The sequence below is a fragment of the Rhinoraja longicauda genome, chromosome 3, assembly GCF_053455715.1.
Source record: "Rhinoraja longicauda isolate Sanriku21f chromosome 3, sRhiLon1.1, whole genome shotgun sequence".
Taxonomy (NCBI): Eukaryota; Metazoa; Chordata; class Chondrichthyes; order Rajiformes; family Arhynchobatidae; genus Rhinoraja; species Rhinoraja longicauda.
Window position 1 is genome coordinate 18,292,486 of NC_135955.1, and position 21,310 is coordinate 18,313,795.

The 21,310-nt window shown below is 44.9% G+C and overlaps 1 protein-coding gene across 6 annotated transcripts in view; it reads left to right on the forward strand.

Moving 5' to 3' along the window:
* Positions 1 to 21,310, forward strand: part of ccdc171 (coiled-coil domain containing 171) — a 240,743-nt gene that overhangs the window by 70,721 nt on the left and 148,712 nt on the right. For all 6 annotated transcript variants that reach the window (XM_078394873.1, XM_078394872.1, XM_078394874.1 and 3 more), the window contains one exon: positions 8,231 to 8,729. In XM_078394873.1, coding sequence (XP_078250999.1) covers positions 8,231 to 8,729 — 499 coding nt within the window. The remainder of the gene's footprint in view (positions 1 to 8,230; positions 8,730 to 21,310) is intronic.

Here is a 21,310-nt window from a genome sequence, read left to right on the forward strand (position 1 = left end):
GTCCCTGATTGGACTATCAACATATGGTTTCATTTAACCCTTCTGGGTGCACTGGACAAATTCTACCCCATCTAAGCTCCAGTCAGGAAGGGATTCCTAGTTAATATTGGAGAAGTTAAAATCACTTACGACAACAACCCTGTTGTTTTGACATCTTTCCATGATTTCATTAGTTGCGGGTGAGGTGCTGGATGACTGGAGGGCGGCTAATGTTGTGTGTCTATTTAAGAAGGGTAGCAGGGAAAAGCCTGGGAACTATAGACCAGTGAGCGTAATGTCTGTTGTAGGTAAGTTACTGAAGACGATTCTGAGGGATAATATATATGTGAATTTGGATAGACAGGCTGATTATGGATAGTCAACATAATTTTGTTCATTGGAGATCATTTCTGATGGATGGGATTGATTTTTTTGATGAAGTAACCGAGAAGGTTTACAAGGGAAGGCAGTAGAAGTTGTCTAAATGGACTTCAGTAAGGCCTTTGATAACGTTCTGCATGGTAGGCTGCTCTTGAAGGTTATATAAAATCGTGCAGGGAATATATATACGTTCCTTTTCGGATCGTTCACTTTGTTGTGTTGAAGAGGCTTGCGTGTCCCCATGATTCCGAGAGCGATGCCGTCGGAAGCACTAGCTTCTGGTAGGGCCACCCATGGCGGTACGGTCGAGGATGAGGGTCCAGACTAAGAACGAACCAACGTACAAGACCTCAACGGCGGACCAGGCGGACGAAGTTATCTGGAACTCAACGGCTGTGAAGGCGGATGAAGGCTGCAACAAATCTATCAGCTCCAATCATCTTGGTTCCCTTGCCATTGGAATTAGTTGATTGATTTGTGAAGGACCGTGTGCTTCTTGGAGCAATGCACAGGTGTCTTCGTTCTGACATCGGAATGTAGACCATCATCCTCGACCTCGAGGGATAGCCATGACGATATATAGGGTGAATGCAGAGTCTTTTACCCAAGGAAGGAATCAAGAACCAGAAGACATGTTAAGACCAGAGGGGAAAGATTTAAATGGAACTCGAGAGGCAACTTTCACACAGAGGGTGGTGGGTATATGGAAGGAGCTGCCAGAGGAGGTAATTGAGGTAGGTACTATCACATCATTTAAAATGGATTTGGACATGAATATGACTAGAAAAGGTTTAGGATATGGCCCAAATGCAGACTGATGTAACTAGTGTAGATGGGCCATCTTGGTCCGTATGGGCAAATTTGGGTTAAAGGGTCCGTTTCTGTGCTGTATCACTGGTGTATCATATTTTCAAAAATGGCGCGATTGTGGCAACATGTTGCAAGCAGCACAGCAGAAAATCATCAAATATAGTAGTTCCGAGAATGCCTGTATAAAAGAAACACCACATATCAGTGCTGTAACTAACAAGCTGCTAATGCATTTAAACGCATTAGCGCTATTGCGATCTACCGACGCCAACGGAGCTGCGGACTGCAAGAGAATTCCCGATCGCAGGGGGATTCCCGACCTCACGGAGGATTTCAGGAACAGTGAGTACAGTACCTGGAAACACCAGGAAGGCCTCCATTGTGTCCAGAAACGTGGCCGACGGGCAGGACTACATGTCAGACTGAAACGCAGGGGACTACGACCCCCTCTCCCTACCATTCTATTGGCTAGTCACTGGAAATAAAATAGAGGACTTAAGGTCAAGGCTTCTTTACCAAAGAGAGCTGATGGAATGCTGTGTGTTCTGTTTCACAGAGACATGGCCATCCCCAGCTCACCCGGACACAGCCATCCAGCCTGAAGATTTCTCCATTCATCGTATGGACCGAACGCAGGTATCGGGGAAAGGGAGAGGCTGGGGCGTTTGCCTCATGGTCAACTCTTCGTGGTGCTCAGATATGGCAGTTCTGTCTAACTCCTGCTCCCCAAACCTGGAACACCTGGTGGTAAAATGTCGCACCTACCTCCTGAGGGAATTCACCTCCATCATCCTGACCGCAGTCTTCATCCCATCCCCAGGCAGACGTCCGTCTAGCATTGGAGGAGTTGCACGCCGTGGTCATCAAACACCAGTTAGCGTATCCCAAAGCCTTTACCATCATAGCTGGGGACTTCAACAAAGCCAACCTGAAGAAATCATTCCCAAACTACCACCAACATGTCTCCTGCAGCACCAGAGGACTAAACACTCTTGATCACTGCTGTACAACCATCAGATTCACTCCATCCCTCGCCCTCACTTTGGGAAATCCGACCATTCAGCGGGGCTGCTTCTTCCTGTATATCGGCAGCAACTGAAGAGCTCACCCCCGACGGTGAGGACTGCACAGACCTGGTCAGAGGAGGCAGAGTTGCAACTACAGGACTGCTTGGAGTCCGTAGACTAGGCAATGTTCAAGGACTCGGCAACGGACCTGAATGAAGAATTTATTAGGAAATGTGTGGAGGTGTGTGTTCCTACAAAAAAACATCCGAGTGATTCCGAACCCGAAACCTTAGATGAACCGGGAGATTCGCATTCTTCAGAGCACCAGATCCCGGGCATTCATTTCTGGCGACGCAGGGGTGTACAAGAAGTCCAGATATGACTTTAATAAGGCCATCAAAAAGGCCAAAAGGGACTTTTGCTCTAAGCTGGAGGATACTTGGCAACTGTGGCAGGGCTTGAATACCATTGCTTCCTACAAGGCAAAATCAGGGGGTTGCTCAAGTGACAGGGAAGCATCCCTCCCTGACAAGCTCAATGTGTTCTACACACACTTTGACAGGGAGAACACTGATGTGCCTTCCTGAGCCCCCATTCATCCTGATGGTATTACAGTCACAGAGGCCGACGCCAGAAGATCCATCAGGGGGGTGAACCCTCGGAAAGCGTCTAGACTGGATGGTATACCTGGTTGTGTTCTCAAAACCTGTGCAGACCAACTGGCTGGAGATATTGTGGACATTTTCAACCTCTCATTAATGAGGTCTGTGGTTCCCACCTGCTTTAAGAGGGCATCAATAATACCGGTACCCAAGAAGAGTAAGGTAACATGCCTCAATAACTATCGACCGGTGGCACTAACGTCCGTGGTGATAAAATGCTGTGAGAGGTTGGTTATGGCGCATATCAACTCGAACCTCAACAAGTCAAGTCAAGTCAAGTCAATTTATTTGTATAGCACATTTAAAAACAACCCACGTTGACCAAAGTGCTGCACATCTGACCAGGAAAAAAAAAGAAACATACAGTGGCAGGCAGCCAAACACAACGGCGCGGCCATCTTGAACAAAATGTTAATTCAATCACCCACAGTCCAACAACAAAAACATTAAATAAGCATCAAAATTACACCCCCAAAAAAAACAAGAACCTCGACCCATTACCGCCACAACAAGTCAACGGAGAATGCCATCTCACCGGCTCTCCACTCTGCACTGGATCATTTGGACAATAAAAACACATGTCAGGCTTTTGTTTATAGACTACAGCTTGGCATTCAATACCATCATCCCCTCCAAGCTGGTTACCAAGCTCACTGAACTTGGTTTCTGTACATCTCTCTGCAACTGGATTCTCGACTTCCTCATCAACAGACCACAATCTGTTCTTCCTCAATAACAAGCAGTACGGGAGCACCTCAAGACTGTGTGCTCAGTCCCTTGTTCTATTCACTCTATACTCGCGACTGTGTAGCCGGACAAAGTTTGAACTCCATCTTAACGTTTACCGATGACACCACCATTGTTGGACGAGTTACAGATGGTGATGAGTATAGAAGTGAGATCGATCGACTGACCAAATGGTGCCAACACACCAACCTGGCTCTCAATGTCAGTAAGACCAAATAACTGATTGTGGACTCTGGAGGAAGAAGGATGAGGACCCACAAACCTGTCTATGTCGACGGGACAATGGTGGAGAGAGTCAAAAGCTTCAAATTCCTGGGCGTGCATCTTTCTGAAGATCTTTCCTTTTCTTAGACCCAGCACACTGATGCAATTATAAAGAAAGCCAATCAATGCCTCAACCTCTTGAAAAGATTGCAGAGATTCGGTATGTCAGAGAGAATTCTCTTGAACTTCTACAGGTGTACAGTAGAGAGCATATTGACTGGTTGCACCACGGCATGGTTCGGCAACTTGAATGCCCAGGAGCGAAGAAGACCAAAGAATTTTGAACGCTGCCCAGTCCATCACGGGTTCTGACCTTTCCCCCCCCCACCCCCAGCATCATCAGAGACCTACACCACCCTGGCCACACCCTCATTTCACTCCTGCCATCGGGAAGAAGGTACAGGAGCCTGAAAACTAACATCCAGGTTCAGGAACAGCTTCTTCCCTGCAGCCATTGGGCTATTAAACATTACAACCTCCAAATAGGCTCTGAACTACATAGACTATTGTTAATATTGCACTATTATTGTTTGTTTTTTATGTGAACGTATGGGTATATATACATGTATATGTGAGTATGTGTATATATACACACACTGAACTTTTTTTCTCGTTTATTATATTGTTTACATTGTACTATGTTTGCATATTCTGTTGTGCAGTTGCAAGCAAGAATTTCATTGTTCTATCTGGGACATATGACAATAAAACACTCTTGACTCTTTAATAGTGTGATTAAAAGTGAATTTACACCTATTGCCTGCTAGCCTTTCAAATGTGAGAGTCAGTAAAGATGGGATGAGGTTGTAGGATCGAGGCAAGCAGATATCATTCAGCCCTTATTTCCGTATTTGCTTCCACCTAGAATAACGTTTGATACTTTGATCCAGTCATCTATATTATAGCCAATTATTGAATTCCAATAGACCACATGATTTCCTTCTCTGCCGTGCAATTTTATCATCAACACCTCTTCATCAAAGATCATGAACATTCTCTGCAATTCTCGGCTGAAGAACTGAAAGCTGTGAAGGTGGATAAGTTACCTGGACCAGACAGACTACATCCCAGGGTTCTGAAAGAGGTAGCTTTAGAGATTGTGCTTAGCCTAATTTCAGTGGTTGGGCAGATTTCAGAGTCCATTATTAAGGATGAGGTTTCTGAGTACCAAGAAGCGAGACGTCTCAGCTTCCGGTGCGACTCGGCCGCGGGGACTTCCATCCCCTTCCGGGGACTGTGCGGGTCGGTCAGGGACGAGCTGTCTGCCGTGGGCGTGGGGAAGAGAGTGGAAGTTTTGTTGCCTCCATCACAGTGAGGGGGTGTTTGGAGTCACTGTGATGGACGTTATGTGTTGGGGTCATGTGTCTTGTGTTCTTTTTTGTGTGTGACTGCTATGTAGTTTCGTTCGGTACCTTGGTACCGAATGACAAATAAAGCTCTGTTGAACTGTTGAACTGTTGAATAAGAAAGGTTTGGAGTGATAAGGACAAACCAGGGTACACCCAGGAGTAGCTTAAATGTGGCATCTTGATTGGCATGGACGAGTAGTGCCAAAGGGCTTGTTTCCATGCTCTATGACCCTTTGACTCGGAGAGTACGTAATTGGAATAAGCTGCCAGAGAAAATGATAGAAACGGATAGAAGTACATAGAACATACAACAAAAAAGTACTGCATAGAAACAGGCCCTTTGGCACAATGTCTGTGCTGAACAAGATGTCAAGATAAATTAATCTCATCTGCCTGAGCGATCCATATCCCACTATTCCCTGCATATCTAAAAGCCCCTTCATTGTAACTATCTGCCTCCACCACAACCCATGCACTCAGCACCCTCTGTGTAAAAAAATAACTTACCCTGCACTTCCCCTTTAAACTTTTCCCCTCTCACCTTAAAGTTACGCCTTCTCGTCTTTGACATTTCCACCTTTGGAAAGAGGTTCTGACTGTCTATTCTGCCTAGGTAGACACAAAATGCTGGAGTAACTCAGCGGGACAGGTAGCATCTCGAGAAGGAATGGGTGACATTTCGGGTCGAGACCCTTCTATTCTGTCTGCTTCCATTATGCTGCCTCTCATAATTTTATATACTTCTATCAGGTCTCCCCTCAACCTCCAGCGATCCAGAGAAAATAATACAACTTCATTCAATCTCGCCTTGTAGCTAATATCACCTGATCTAGGCAACATTCTTGCACCCTTTCTGCTTCTGCACCCTTTCCAAAGTCTCCACATTCTTCCTATCATAAAATGTTACAGAAATAGGCAGAGAAATGGCAGATTAAATTTAATCCATGCAAGTGTGAGGTTTGTACTTTGGGAGCTCAAAAGTAAGGGGAAAGTATACAATTTTCAGAGAGTGGTGGGTATATGGAATGAGCTGCCAGAGGAGAGTTGAGGCAAATACAATAACATTTAAAAGGTACTTGGACAGGTAAATGGTAGACGAAACCATAAAGACACAATAATTTTGCAATAAAGACACAAAATGCTGGTACTCTGGCAATGGAGGAGGCCCAGGGCAGAAAAGTCAGTCTGGGAATGAGAAAGGGTTAAAATAGTTATTAACCAGGAGATTCAGCAGGCCTTGACAGACCGAACACAAGTGTTTGACAAACCGGTGGCCTAGTTTGTGTTTGGTCTCGTCGATGTAAAGGAGACCACATCAGGAACACCAAATGCAGTTGATGAGGTTAAAGGAGTTGCAAGTGAAACTCTGTCCACCTGGAAGGACTGCTGGGGTTCCTGGACATCTCTTGGGTTGCAGGGGAAAGTAGCTGGGGAGGGGATATTGGGGAGGTAGGAATAGGTGAACCAAGGATTTGCGGAGGGAGCGGTCTCTGGAACGCAAAAAGGGATGGTGATTGGAAGATGTGACTGGTGGTGGGATCACATTGAAGGTGGTGGAAATGTCAGAGAATGATATGTTGGAATGGAGGCTACTGGGGTAAAAGGTAAAGACCAAGAGAAATCTTTCCTTGTTCTGTCTGGGAGGTGGGGGAACCCCCTCTCACCTGTATCCACCTATCACTTGCCAGACTTTGTCCTGCCCCTCCTCTCTTCCAGCTTTGTTCCCCCCCCCAACAGAATCAATCTGAAGAAGGGTCCCGACCAGAAACATCACCTATCCATATTCTCCAGAGATGCTGCCTGACGCATTAAGTTACTCCAGCATTGTGTCTTTTTTGTAAACCTGATCCGCAGTTCCATGTTTCTACATTTTACATGAATGCTGCCTGGTTTAAGAGGATTTTATCTATAAGGAGAGGTTGGACAAACTTGGATTGTTTTCTCTGGAGCGTCGGATGTTGAGGGGAGACTTGATAGATGTATATAAAATGATAAGAGGTAATAGACAGGGTGCAACTTCAAACTTTTTTTCCCAGGCTGAAAATGTCAATGCCTAGAGGGCACAGCTGTAATGTGACTGTGGCAACGTTTAATGGAAATCCATGGGACAGGTTTATTTACAGAGAGTGATGGGTGGCTGGAACACACTGCCAGGGGTGGTGGTGGCGACAGATATGATAAGAGCATCTCAGGAGCTTTTGTATCGGCACATGGATATGGAGGAAATGGAGGGATGTGGATCCTGTGCGCACAGAGGAGATTAGTTTAATTTGGCATCTTGGCATGGGGCCTGTTCCTATGCTGTACTGTTCTCTGACAATTAAGGCATCAGGTGCAGCATATACATGGTAAAACAGTACCAGCTAATTTACTCTCCATTTCTTTCCAAGCCTCCACAACCTTGCTAAAACCACAATGTTGCTCCAAATCCTGACTGGAAGATATAATTTCTCGGTTGTCAGGGAATCAAAATTCTGAAATGTCTTACTCGTAATCACCCTTGTCTCAAGAGCTGCAATACTTGAAGAAGTTAGCTCACCACCAGTTCCTCGTGGACGAATAAAGGATGTGCATTAAATACAAGCTTTATTAATGACACTCAAATCATACAGAGAAGTATAAAAAGGAATTGGTGATAGAAGGATTACCCACAAAAATGAAACAATTCTTCTGGACTCCCGATGGTAAAATACAAGGTCAAAGCTCATCTGTCAATTTAACCTTTTCGATGTACAGAACATGAACAACATTTTCCTCTTTTTTTTGGTTTTGAAACTTGCCTGCACATTGATCAAACATTTTATTCTACAATATATAGTGTGTATTGCTCCATTATAAATTTTCATGCCTACTTGTGTGAGAAACACTTTCCCTCTTCACAGACACTATCTGACTTGTTTGGTACCTCCACTACTTTGTTTTTATTTACTGTAATGCATTGGGCATTTCTATTGGAGCTGCTCCTTAACTTGTAATTGCAATAATTATATAGAATAAAAATCACGACTGACTTAATTTCATAATTTTTTAGTCATGTCATCTTGGAGCAGAAGAAGCCAAAGAAAAAGTTTCCAGTCTGGGTAAAGTCACTGACCAGTTGACACGTGAACTATCGCTTACAAAGAAATTATTGTCTCAGAAGCAAAAGGAACATGTCGCTTTGCTGGCAGCTTGTGCTCTGATGGCAGGTGCTATATACCCATTATACAATAGATCCTGTGAATTGTCTGTGCAGAAAGACTTCCTTAAAGAACAAATTAATGCATGTGAATATTTCAAAAATGAAATCAGGACTGTTGTCCAGGTTCTTTCGCTGGAAGGAAATCCGAGCAAATCCAAGAAAAGGAAGAAACCTCAAAGAGGACTGATTCAGATTTTCAGAAAAAGTGTTATTGCGATCATGGCAGCCAACAGACTTCGAGCCTTTGGTCTGGGATGTAGGCCGCTGTTTACTTGGAGTGAGGGAATAAAGAACAAACCAAGACTTGCAGTTTGCTCTGGCTACACAAAGTCCTCTTTCACTGGTTCAAGTAAGTACTAGCTTGGCCAATATTTTCTAGATTGTTACTGATATAGCTGTTAATTTCCATTTCTAACTGCCTATTTCTTCTCTATTGTAGATTGTGCTATTCCCAAATCAGACATTTTCACTAATAATTAGAAAGTTATTGAAGGAACAGCAAAATCAGGTATAGAACATAGAACAGTACAACAAAAGAACAGGCCCTTTGGCCCACAATATCTATGCCGAACATAATGTCAAGACCATTGCTTTTCTACCTGAACATAAATCATATCCCTCCATTCCCTGCATATCTATATGCCTATCCAAAAGTGTTCCAAATGCCACTAACATACAGTGCATTCAGAAAGTATTCAGACCCCTTCACTTTTTCCACATTTTGCTACGTTACAGCCTTACTTTAAAATGGATTAAATTCATTTTTGTTATCATCAATCTACACACAATACCCCATAATAAAAAGGCGAAAACAGGTGTTTAGAAATTTTTGCAAAGTAATTAAAAAAAACTGAAATATCACATTTACATAAGTAGTCAGACCCTTTACTCGGTACTTTGTTAAGGCACCTTTGGCAGCAATTACAGCCTCAAGTCTTCTTGGGTATGACATTACAAGCTTGGCACACCTGTATTTGGGTAATTTCTCCCATTCTCTGCAGATGCTCTCAAAGCTCTGCCTGGATGGGGAGCGTCGATGCACAGCTATTTTCAGGTCCCTCCAGAGATGTTCGATTGGGTTCAAGACCGGGCTCTGGCTGGGCCACTCAAGGACATTCACAGACTTGTCATGAAGCCACTCCTGCGTTGTCTTGGCTGTGTGCTTACGGCCGTTGTCCTGTTGGAAGGTGAACCTCCGTCCCAGTCTGAAGTCCAGAATGCTCTGGAGCAGGTTTCTCTGTACTTTGCTCCGTTCATCTTTCCCTCGATCCTGACTAGTCTCCCAGGTCCTGCCGCTGAAAAACATCCCCACAGCATGATGCTGCCACCACCATGTTTCACCATAGCTATGGTATTGGCCAGGTGATGAGAGGTGCTGTTTGGCATTCAGGCTAAAGAGTTCAATCTTTAATCAGACCAGAGAATCTTGTTTCTCATGGTCTGAGAGTCCTTTAGGTGCCTTTTGGCAAACTCCAAGCGGGCTGTCATGTGCCTTGTACTGAGGAGTGGCTTCCGTCTGGCCATAAAGGCCTGATTGGTGGAGTGCTGCAGATATAGTTGTCCTTCTGGAAGGTTCTCCCATCTTCACAGAGGAACTCTGGAGCTTGGTTCTTGGTCACCTCCCTGACCAAGGACCTTCTCCCCCGATTGCTCAGTTTGGCCAGGCGGCCAGCTCTATGAAGTTCCAAAGTTCTTCCATTTAAGAATGACGGAGGCCACTGTGCTCTTCGGGACCAATGCTGCAGAAATTGTTTTATACCCTTCCCCGGATCTGTGTCTCGACACAATCCTGTCTCGGGGGTCTATGGACAATTCCCTCGTCTTCATGGCTTGGTTTTTGCTCTGACATGCACTGTCGACTGTGGGACCTTATATAGGCTTTCCAAATCATGTCCAATCAATTTAATTTATCACTGGTGGACTGCACTCAAGTTGTAGAAACATCTCAAGGATAATCAATGGAAACAGGATGAAAAGCGCAATTTTGAGTGTCATAGCAAAGGATCTGAATACTTATGCAAATGTGTTATTTCAACTATTTCTTTTTAATTACTTTGCAAAAATTTCTAAACGCCTGTTTTCACTTTTTTATTATGGGGTATTGAGTGCAGATTGATGATAAAAAAAAAAAGAATTTAATCCATTTTAAAATAAGGCTCTAACGTAGCAAAATGTGGAAAAAGTGAAGGGGTCTGAATACTTTCTGAATGTACTGTATCTGCTACAACCACCACCCTGGCAGCACGTCCCAGACACTTACCACCCTGTGGGTAAAAAAACCTGTCCCGCACAGCTCCTTTCAACATTGCCCATCTCACTTTATGGCTTATAGTATTTGATGATTCCATCCTGGGAAAAAGATTCTGCCTATCTTATCAATGCCTCTCATAATTTTACCTACTTAAATCAGGTTTTTCTGTAACCTCCGGCGTTCCAGAGAAAACAATCTAAGCCTGTCCGACCTTTCCTTGTACCTTAAACCCTCAAATCCAGGCATCATTCTGGTAAATTTCCTCTGCACCCTTTTCAAATCTCCATATCCTTCCTGTAATGGGATGACCAGAACTGCACTCAGTAGTTCAAATGCGGCTATCCAAAGTCTTATAAAGCTGCAATATGACTTCTTAACTCATACTCAATGCCACGAACTATGAAAGCAAGCATATCATATGCCTTCTTTACTACTATCTACTTGTGTTATTACTTTCAGGGATTTATGGTTTTGAACGCCTTTGCTGAACACCTTCCCTCGGTCCGCTTCAGTCTACGGGATCTCCCGGTTGTCAAACAATTTAACTTCCCTTCCCAGTCCTCTACTCCTCTCTGTTCTGGGCCTCCTCCATTGTCAATGAGGCCAAATGTAAATTGGAGGAACAGCACTTCATATTTTGCTTGGGCAGCTTACAACTCAGCTGTGTGAATATTGATTTCTTTAACTTAAAGTAACCCATGCATCCCTCCCTCTCCGTCTCTCCGCCACCCTAGTCATCGTACTAGTTTTACTGTCATCCTGTTGAGTTCCACTGTATTAACTCGTTCTCACCTATCCCACAACCTACAATGGACCATTTTGAGTTCCACATTTCCTTGATTATCGTTGGTTTCTGCATATCTTCCATTCATTTGTCCCAAGTACCGTCTATATCTCTCGCTTCCCTTTCCCCTGACTCTCAGTCTGAAGAAAGGTCTCAACTTGAAACGTCACCTTTTCTTTTTCTCCAGAGATGCTGCCTGACCCGCTGAGTTACTCCAGCTTTTTGTGTCTGTCTTCGGTTTAAACCAGCGTATGCAGTTCCTCCTTACATAGGTTAATCTTTTGTTCAATCAATAAGATTTGCTCCTCTCTGGGACTGCGACACTCAACAAGACACTCAATAAGATTTGCCCCGTTCTGGTCCAGGGACCCTTTGTCAGAACTGGGAGAGAAAACAAATTAGTTTACAGCAGCAGAGAAGTTAAAATAAGCATTTAGTCTCACTTTATCAGAGACTAAATGAATAAATGTAGCAGTTAGGATAAGATTATGCTTCTTCGCCTGTGCAATACGTTGCTAATAGCAAAGCTGTGGGATATGCTCAGCAGAGAAGGTCTGCTATTGGCAAATCAAAAAGTGTTATCTAAAGTTGGAGAATTTGGTTTTGAGTCCAGAGGATAACAATGTGCCCAGATGGAAAATGAGGACTCATTGCAACAGTGCAGGAAGCCACATGCAGAACGATCAGTCAGAGTGAGATATTGAATTAAAATAACGGGAGCAAGACCTTGACAGTGGTAATATCTGGATTATGCCCAGTGTCACATATGATTACGAGAAATAGGATGAATGGATGGCGTGGTTGTATAGATTCAGATTTTTGGATGATTGAATCTCTTCTGCGGCATAACTGACCTGTACAAGAGGACGGTCGTACCTGAACTGAAGGGGAACCAATATCCTTGCAGGGACATTCCCGAGTGCTACCTGGGAGGATTTAAACTATAGGTGCTCCTCAACTTACGATGGGGTTACGTTCCGAGAAACCCATCGGAAACCGAAAATATCGTAAGTCGAAATGCATTTAATACACCTGATCACATGGCTGGAAGCGAGCTGCGGCTCACTACGGGTTGCTGCCATTTGCATCATCGCAAAGTTGAAATATTGTCGAAGCTTCGTAAGTCAGGGAGCATCTGTAAGTGTGGCGGGGTAGTGCGAACGAGAACAAATGGAAGGACTGATAGGAAGGAAGAGATTATAACCAGTGTCTCAAAGGAATGCCAGACAAGTAGAAACATAGAACATAGGAAACATAGAAAATAGATGCAGGAGTAGGCCATTCTGCCCTTTGAGCCAGCACCGCCATTCAATGTGATAATGGCTGATCATCCAGAATCAGTACCCCGTTCCTGCTTCCTCCCCTTATCCTTTGATTCCGTTTGCCCTAAGAGCCACATCCAACTCCCTCTTGAATACCTCCAGTGAATTGGCCTCCACTGCCTTCTGTGGCAGAAAATTCCACAGATTCAAACTGGGTGAAAAAGTTTTTCTTCATCTTAGTCCTAAATGGCCTACCCCTTATTCAAACTAACCCCTGGTTCTGGACTCCCCCAACATTGGGAACATTTTTCCTGCATGTAGCCTGTCCTTAATCATTTTATATGTTTCTGTAAGATCCCCTCACATTCTTCTAAATTGTAGTAAATATAAGCCAAGTTGATCTATTATTTCATCATATGTCAGTCCCGCCATCCTGGGAATTAACCTGGTGAACCTACGCTGCACTCCATCAATAGCTAGAATTCCTCAAATTAGCAGACCAAACATGCACCCAATACTCCTGGTGTAAAGAAATATGGTGAAACTGATGGGCTGAGGTATGTTTATTTCAATCCAAGGACTATCGTAGGTTAAGTTGATGAACATAGAGCCTGAATGAATGGTTGAAACTGATGTTGTGGCCATTACAGACATTTAGAGAAACAGTATGTAAATATATTACGGAAAGATGCAAATGCAACAGAGTTGTCGTAGTGGGCAACTTAACTTCCCCAATATTGACCAGGGCTTGCTCAGTCCAAAAGGGTGAGACAAGGCAGAATTTGTTGGTAGTTTCCTAGGTAGGTTTCCTGAAATAGCTGTACAGAAAAACTAAGGGATATAGACAGGGAAGATTGTAGAAAACTTGTGCTTCAGGAGGAATGTTTAAAACATGAGGCTTGGGTACAGCAGTTAGTATTAAGCTTTTTGATCTGTGTAATGAGTAAGAATGTACAGACCTTTTGGTCTGGCACATCCAGGCAGATCTTTTATCCATCTACATCATACCATTTGTCAGTGTTAAGTCCATATCCTTCTGTGTCTCTCTTATTCAAGTGCTAGTCTAAATACCTTTTAAATTTAGTAATTCTATCTGATTCCACCATCTCTTCTGGCAGCAAGTTCCAGATATCAACCACTGTGTCGAAAAAGTATTATTGCGATATTGGCAGTCAACAGAGTTTTGCGATCAGTTTTGGTCACCCTGTTATAGGAAGGATGTTGTTAAACTCTAAAGGGTGCAGAAAAGATTTACAAGGATATTGCCAGGCTCAAGGGCCTGAGCTTTAGGGAGAGGTTGAGCCGGCTAAGACTTTATTCCTTGGAGCGCTGGAGGATGAGGGGGGTGTACAAATAGAGGTGTACAAATCATGAGAGGAATAGGGAGCAATGCACAGTCTTTTACCCAGAGTAGGGGAATTTAGAACCAGAGGACGTAAGTTTAAGGTGAGGGGGGGGGGGAGATTTAATTGGAACCTGAGGGGCAACTTATTTATGCAAAGGGTGGTAGGCGTGTGGAACGAGCTGTCAGAGGAGGTAGTTGAGATACTATTACAACGTTTAAGAAGCATTTGGACAGGAACATGGATAGGATAGGATTTGAAGGATATACAGTGCCCTCCATAATGTTTGGGACAAAGACCCATCATTTATTTATTTGGCTCTGTGCTCTGCAATTTGAGATTTGTAATAGAACAAATCACATGTGGTTAAAGTGCACATTGTCAGATTTTATTAAAGACCATTTTTATACATTTTGGTTTCACCATGTAGAAATTACAGCTGTGTTTATACATAGTCCCCCCATTTCAGGGCACCATAATGTTTGGGACACATGGCTTCACAGGCGTTTGTAATTGCTGGTGTGTTTAATTGCCTCCTTAATGCAGGTATAAGAGAGCTCTTAGCACCTAGTCTTTCCTCCAGTCTTTCCATCACCTTTGGAAACTTTTATTGCTTTATCAACATGAGGACCAAAGTTGTGCCAATGAAAGTCAAAGAAGCCATTATGAGACTGAGAAACAAGAATAGAACTCTTAGTGACATCAGCCAAACTGTTGAGCTTACTAATCACAAAGGGACGGGCAGACCAAGGAAGACCTCCACAGCTGGTGACAGAAGAATTCTCTCTATAATAAAGAAAAATTCCCAAACACCAGTCCAACAGATCAGAAATACTCTTCAGGAATCAGGTGTGAATTTGTCAATGACCACTGTCCACAGAAAACTTCATGAACAGAAATACAGAGGCTATACTGCAAGATGCAAACCACTGGTTAGCCGCAAAAATAGGATGGCCAGGTTACAGTTTGCCAAGAAGTACTTAAAAGAGCAACCACAGTTCTGAAAAAAGGTCTTGTGGACAGATGAGACGAAGAAGAACCTACAGAATATCAGAGTGATGGCAAGAGCAAAGTATAGAAGAGAGAAGGAACTGCCCAAGATCCAAAGCATACCACTTTGTCTGTGAAACACGGTGGTGGGGAAGTGGCGGCGCTGCCCTGCAGCTGCGGCTCGCCGGCAGTCTGTTTGTCTTTCTTCTTTCTTTGTCTATTTGTTAGTGTTAATCAGTCTGTAAAGGTCGGGAAGTTGGAGAGAGGACCACCATTGGCTGTAAGTGAGTGGGAATTACAGTGCAATAAGTCAGTCAGAAGAGAATACGTGGATTGGTTGATCATTTAAGTGAGAAGTCTGGTAAATTGGACAATCAGGCAATTTAAATTGGTGATATAAGCAAGACTTGCAAAAGGGTGCAGCCCTGTCCGGGGTGCAGCCCAGTGAGGGAAGTGCCCTGTGAGAAAAGTGCGAGTCTTTGGCTGCGAGTCTAAGTGCCCTGTGAGAAAAGTGCGAGTCTTTGGCTGCGAGTGCCCTGTGAGAAAAGTGCGAGTCTTTGGCTGCGAGTCTAAGTGCCCTGTGAGAAAAGTGCGAGTCTTTGGCTGCGAGTGCCCTGTGAGAAAAGTGCGAGTCTTTGGCTGCGAGACTTCGGCGAGGAGGCTGAGGTGAGGAGGGTACAATTGTTTTAAGCCTGAACTGTTTATAGACACAAGGTAATGGCGGAAAAGTTGGTGCAGTGTGTTTCCTGCAGGATGTGGGAAGATAGGGACGTCGCTGGAGCTTCTGGGAACTACACCTGCAAGAACTGTGTCCAGGTGCAGCTCCTGAATGGACGTGTGGTGGAGTTGGAGAGGCAGTTGGATGACCTCAGGGCCATCCGGGAATGCGAGAGTTTCCTCGACAGGACCTATTGTGAGGCTGTCACGCCAAGGGTCCAGGTCGAGCGAAGGTGGGAGACTGTTTCAGGGGGGAGTGGACGTGGACTACAGGAGACCCCAGTGGCTGTGCCTATTGCAAATAGGTATACCCTCTTGGGAACTGTCGGGGCAGAAGACGTTTCCAGTCCGAGTGGCGGACCTGTTGGCAAGGATACTCGACAGGGGAGACCGAAGTCAGGAAGAGCCGTAGTGGTGGGTGACTCCATCGTCCGAGGGACGGACAGAAGATTCTGTGGCAGCAGGAGGGACTTGAGGATGGTCTGTTGCCTCCCTGGTGCCAGGGTTCAGCACATCACGGTCCGGCTTCAGAAAATCCTAGTGAGGGAAGGCGATCAACCTGAAGTCGTTGTGCACGTGGGCACGAATGACGTCGGGCGGAAGAGGAAGGAGGTGCTACAGCGGGAGTTTAGAGAGTTAGGAAAAAGACTGAGAAGTAGGATGTCGAAGGTGGTTATCTCTGGACTGCTACCGGTACCTCGTGCTGGTGAGGCCAGGAACAGAGAGATAGAGGGTATGAATTTATGGCTGAGGGGCTGGTGCAGAGAGCAGGGATTTAGATTTCTGGACCACTGGGATCTCTTCTGGGCTAGGGGTGACTTGTACAAAAGGGACGGGTTACATCTTAACAGCAGGGGGACAAACATTCTGGCAGGCAGGTTTGCGACACCTGTGGCTTTAAACTAAGTAGTGGGGGGGAGGGGTTAACAAATTGGGAATATGAAGATGAGGTTAAAGGGAATACAGGAGATATTGCAGAAGACTCTCGGAAGAATGGGAACAAGTTCTAGAGGGGAAAAGAGATTAAGGGCAGGGCCATTTGTGACCGATGTGAGAGGGGAGGTAAATACAGAAGTTACAGTGTTGTTCTTAAATGCGCGTAGTATAAAAAATAAAGTGGATGAGCTTGAGGCTCAGTTAGTCATGGGCAAGTATGATGTTGTAGGGATCACTGAGACATGGCTACAAGAGGACCAGGGCTGGGAACTGAATATTCAGGGGTACACAACGTATAGAAAAGACAGACAGGTGGGCAGAGGGGGTGGGGTTGCTCTGCTGGTAAGGAATGATATTCATTCCCTTGCAAGGGGTGACATAGAATCAGGAGATGTTGAATCAGTATGGATAGAAATGAGGAATTGTAAGGGTAAAAAGACCCTAATGGGAGTTATCTATAGGTCCCCAAACAGTAGCCTCGACATAGGGTGCAAGTTGAATCAGGAGATAAAATTGGCGTGTCACAAATGTAATGCTACGGTGGTTATGGGAGATTTCAACATGCAGGTAGACTGGGAAAATCAGGTTGGAAATGGACCCCAGGAAAGAGAGTTTGTAGAGTGCCTTCGAGATGGATTCTTTGAACAGCTTGTACTGAAGCCTACCAGGGAGAAGGCAATTCTGGATTTAGTGTTGTGTAATGATCCTGATCTGATAAGGGGACTAGAGGTAAAAGAGCCATTAGGAGGCAGTGATCACAACATGATAAGTTTTACTCTGCAAATGGAAAGGCAGAAGGGAAAATCGGAAGTGTCGGTATTACAGTATAGCAAAGGGGATTACAGAGGCATGAGACAGGAGCTGGCCAAAATTGACTGGAAGGAGGCCCTAGCAAGGAAGACGGTAGAACAGCAATGGCAGGTATTCCTGGCAATAATGCAGAGATTGCAGGATCAATTTATCCCAAAGAGGCGGAAAGACTCTAAGGGGAGTAAGAGACACCTGTGGCTGACGAGGGAAGTCAAGGACAGCATAAAAATGAAGGAGAGGAAGTATAACATAGCAAAGAAGAGTGGGAAGACAGAGGATTGGGACTCTTTTAAAGAGCAACAAAAGTTAACTAAAAAGGCAATACGGGGAGAAAAGATGAGTTACGAGGGTAAACTAGCCAATAATATAAAGGAGGATAGCAAAAGTTTTTTTAGGTACGTGAAGAGGAAAAAAATAGTCAAGGCAAATGTGGGTCCCTTGAAGACAGAAGCAGGGGAATTTATTATGGGGAACAAAGAAATGGCAGACGAGTTAAACCGTTACTTTGGATCTGTGTTTACTGAGGAGGATACACACAATCTCCCAAATGTTCTAGGGGCCGGAGAACCTAGGGTGATGGAGGAACTGAAGGAAATCCACATTAGGCAGGAAATGGCTTTGGGTAGACTGATGGGACTGAAGGCTGATAAATCCCCAGGGCCTGATGGTCTGCATCCCAGGGTACTTAAGGAGGTAGCTCTAGAAATAGTGGAAGCATTGGAGATCATTTTTCAATGTTCTATAGATTCAGGATCAGTTCCTGTGGATTGGAGGATAGCAAATGTTATCCCACTTTTTAAGAAAGGAGGGAGAGAGAAAACAGGTAATTATAGACCAGTTAGTCTGACATCAGTGGTGGGGAAGATGCTGGAGTCAATTATAAAAGACGAAATTGCGGAGCATTTGGATAGCAGTAACAGGATCATTCCGAGTCAGCATGGATTTACGAAGGGGAAATCATGCTTGACAAATCTACTGGAATTTTTTGAGGATGTAACTAGGAAAATTGACAGGGGAGAGTCAGTGGATGTGGTGTACCTCGACTTTCAGAAAGCCTTCGACAAGGTCCCACATAGGAGATTAGTGGGCAAAATTAGAGCACATGGTATGGGGGGTAGGGTACTGACATGGATAGAAAATTGGTTGACAGACAGAAAGCAAAGAGTGGGGATAAATGGGTCCCTTTCGGAATGGCAGGCAGTGATCAGTGGGGTACCGCAAGGTTCGGTGCTGGGACCCCAGCTATTTACGATATACATTAATGACTTAGATGAAGGGATTAAAAGTACCATTAGCAAATTTGCAGATGATACTAAGCTGGGGGTAGTGTGAATTGTGAGGAAGATGCAATAAGGCTGCAGGGTGACTTGGACAGGTTGTGTGAGTGGGCGGATACATGGCAGATGCAGTTTAATGTAGATAAGTGTGAGGTTATTCACTTTGGAAGTAAGAATAGAAAGGCAGATTATTATCTGAATGGTGTCAAGTTAGGAAGGGGATGTTAAACGAGATCTGGGTGTCCTAGTGCATCAGTCACTGAAAGGAAGCATGCAGGTACAGCAGGCAGTGAAGAAAGCCAATGGAATGTTGGCCTTCGTAACAAGAGGAGTTGAGTATAGGAGCAAAGAGGTCCTTCTACAGTTGTACCGGGCCCTGGTGAGACCGCACCTGGAGTACTGTGTGCAGTTTTGGTCTCCAAATTTGAGGAAGGATATTCTTGCTATTGAGGGCGTGCAGCGTAGGTTCACTAGGTTGATTCCCGGAATGGCGGGGCTGTCGTATGTTGAAAGGCTGGAGCAATTAGGCTTGTATACACTGGAATTTAGAAGGATGAGGGGGGATCTTATTGAAACATATAAGATAATTAGGGGATTGGACACATTAGAGGCAGGAAACATGTTCCCAATGTTGGGGGAGTCCAGAACAAGGGGCCACAGTTTAAGAATAAGGGGTAGGCCATTTAGAACAGAGATGAGGAAGAACTTTTTCAGTCAGAGAGTGGTGAAGGTGTTAAATTCTCTGCCTCAGAAGGCAGTGGAGGCCAGTTCGTTGGATGCTTTCAAGAGAGAGCTGGATAGAGCTCTTAAGGATAGCAGAGTGAGGGGGTATGGGGAGAAGGCAGGAACGGGGTACTGATTGAGAGTGATCAGCCATGATCGAATTGAATGGCGGTGCTGGCTCGAAGGGCTGAATGGCCTACTCCTGCACCTATTGTCCATTGAAATAGCCTATCTTTAGCTGTGTATATGTGGGGGTGGGGGGGGGGGGGGGAAACCTTTAAAAAAATCTCTTCCTCAACGGAGATGCGACCGTTTCTGAGTCGTATCTCCGTTTGCGCTAAAAAAAAAAAATTAAACGCGGGGCCTTCCATCGCCCGGTGCGGCTCGACCGCTGGACTTAACAGTGCCCGGTGCGGCTCGGCTGCGGGGCCTTCCATCGCCCGGTACGGCCGCGGGACTTTACATCACTGGTGCGGCTCGGCCGCAGGGCCTTCCATCGCCCGGCTCGGCCGCGGGGCCTAACATCGCCCGGCACGGCTCGGCCGCGGGACTTTACATCACTGGTGCGGCTCGGCCGTGGGACTTTACATCGCTGGTGCGGCTCGGCCGCGGGGCCTTCCATCGCGCGGCTCGGCCGCGGGACTTAGCTGCGCACGGTACGGCCGCGGGGCCTTCCATCGCCCGGCTCGGCCGCGGGATGTTTCAGCGCCCGGTGCGGCTCGGCCGCGGGGACTTGGGCATGGGGAAGAGAGCAGAAGTTTTGTTGCCTCCATCACAGTGAGGGTACCGAATGACAAATAAAGGCTCTGTATCTGTATCTCTATCGGTTATGGCCTGGGCATATATGGCCGCTGAAGGTACTGGCTCACCTATCTTCATTGATGATACAACTGCTGATGGTAGTAGCATAATGAATTCTGAGGTGTATAGACATATCCTATCTGCTTAGGTTCAAACAAATGCCTCAAAACTCATTGGCTGGCGGTTCATTCTACAGCAAGACAATGATCCCAAACATACTGCTAAAGCAACAAAGGAGTTTTTCAAAGCTACAAAATGCTCAATTCTTGAGTAGCCAAGTCAATCACCCGATCTGAACCCAATTGATCATGCCTTTTATATGCTGAAGAGAAAACAAGGGGATTAGCCCCGAAAATAAGCATAAGCTAAAGATGGCTGCAATACAGGCCTGGCAGAGCATCACCAAAGAAGACACCCAGCAACTGATGATGTCCATGAATCGCAGACTTCAAGCAGTCATTGCATGCAAAGGATATGCAACAAAATACTAAACATGACTACTTTCATTTACATGACATTGCTGTGTCCCAAACATTATGGTGCCCTGAAATGGGGGGACTATGTATAAACACTGCTGTAATTTCTACATGGTGAAACCAAAATGTATAAAAATGGCCTTTATTAAAATCTGATAACGACTTTAACCACATGTGGTTTTTTCTATTACAAATCTCAAGTTGTGCCGAAGGAACTGTTTCCATGCTCAATTACCTCACTGGCAGTGTGTTCCAGGCACATAAAACTCTGTGTTGAACAAAATGGTCCTGCATATCTCCTTTAAACTTTGCACCCCTCGCCTTCAACCTATGCCCTTGATTATATGACATTTCCACCAGGGGAACAAGATTCTGAATCTCTACCCTATCGATGTCTCTCATAATTTTATATATGTAACACGTCAAGCCTCAACCTCTGACGTTTCAGGGAAAACAATCCATCTTTTCCAACCTCTCCTCATAGCTAATACACTCCAATCCAACTCCTGGTAAGCCTTTACTGCATCTTCCACAAAGCTTCCACATCCTTCCAACAGTGT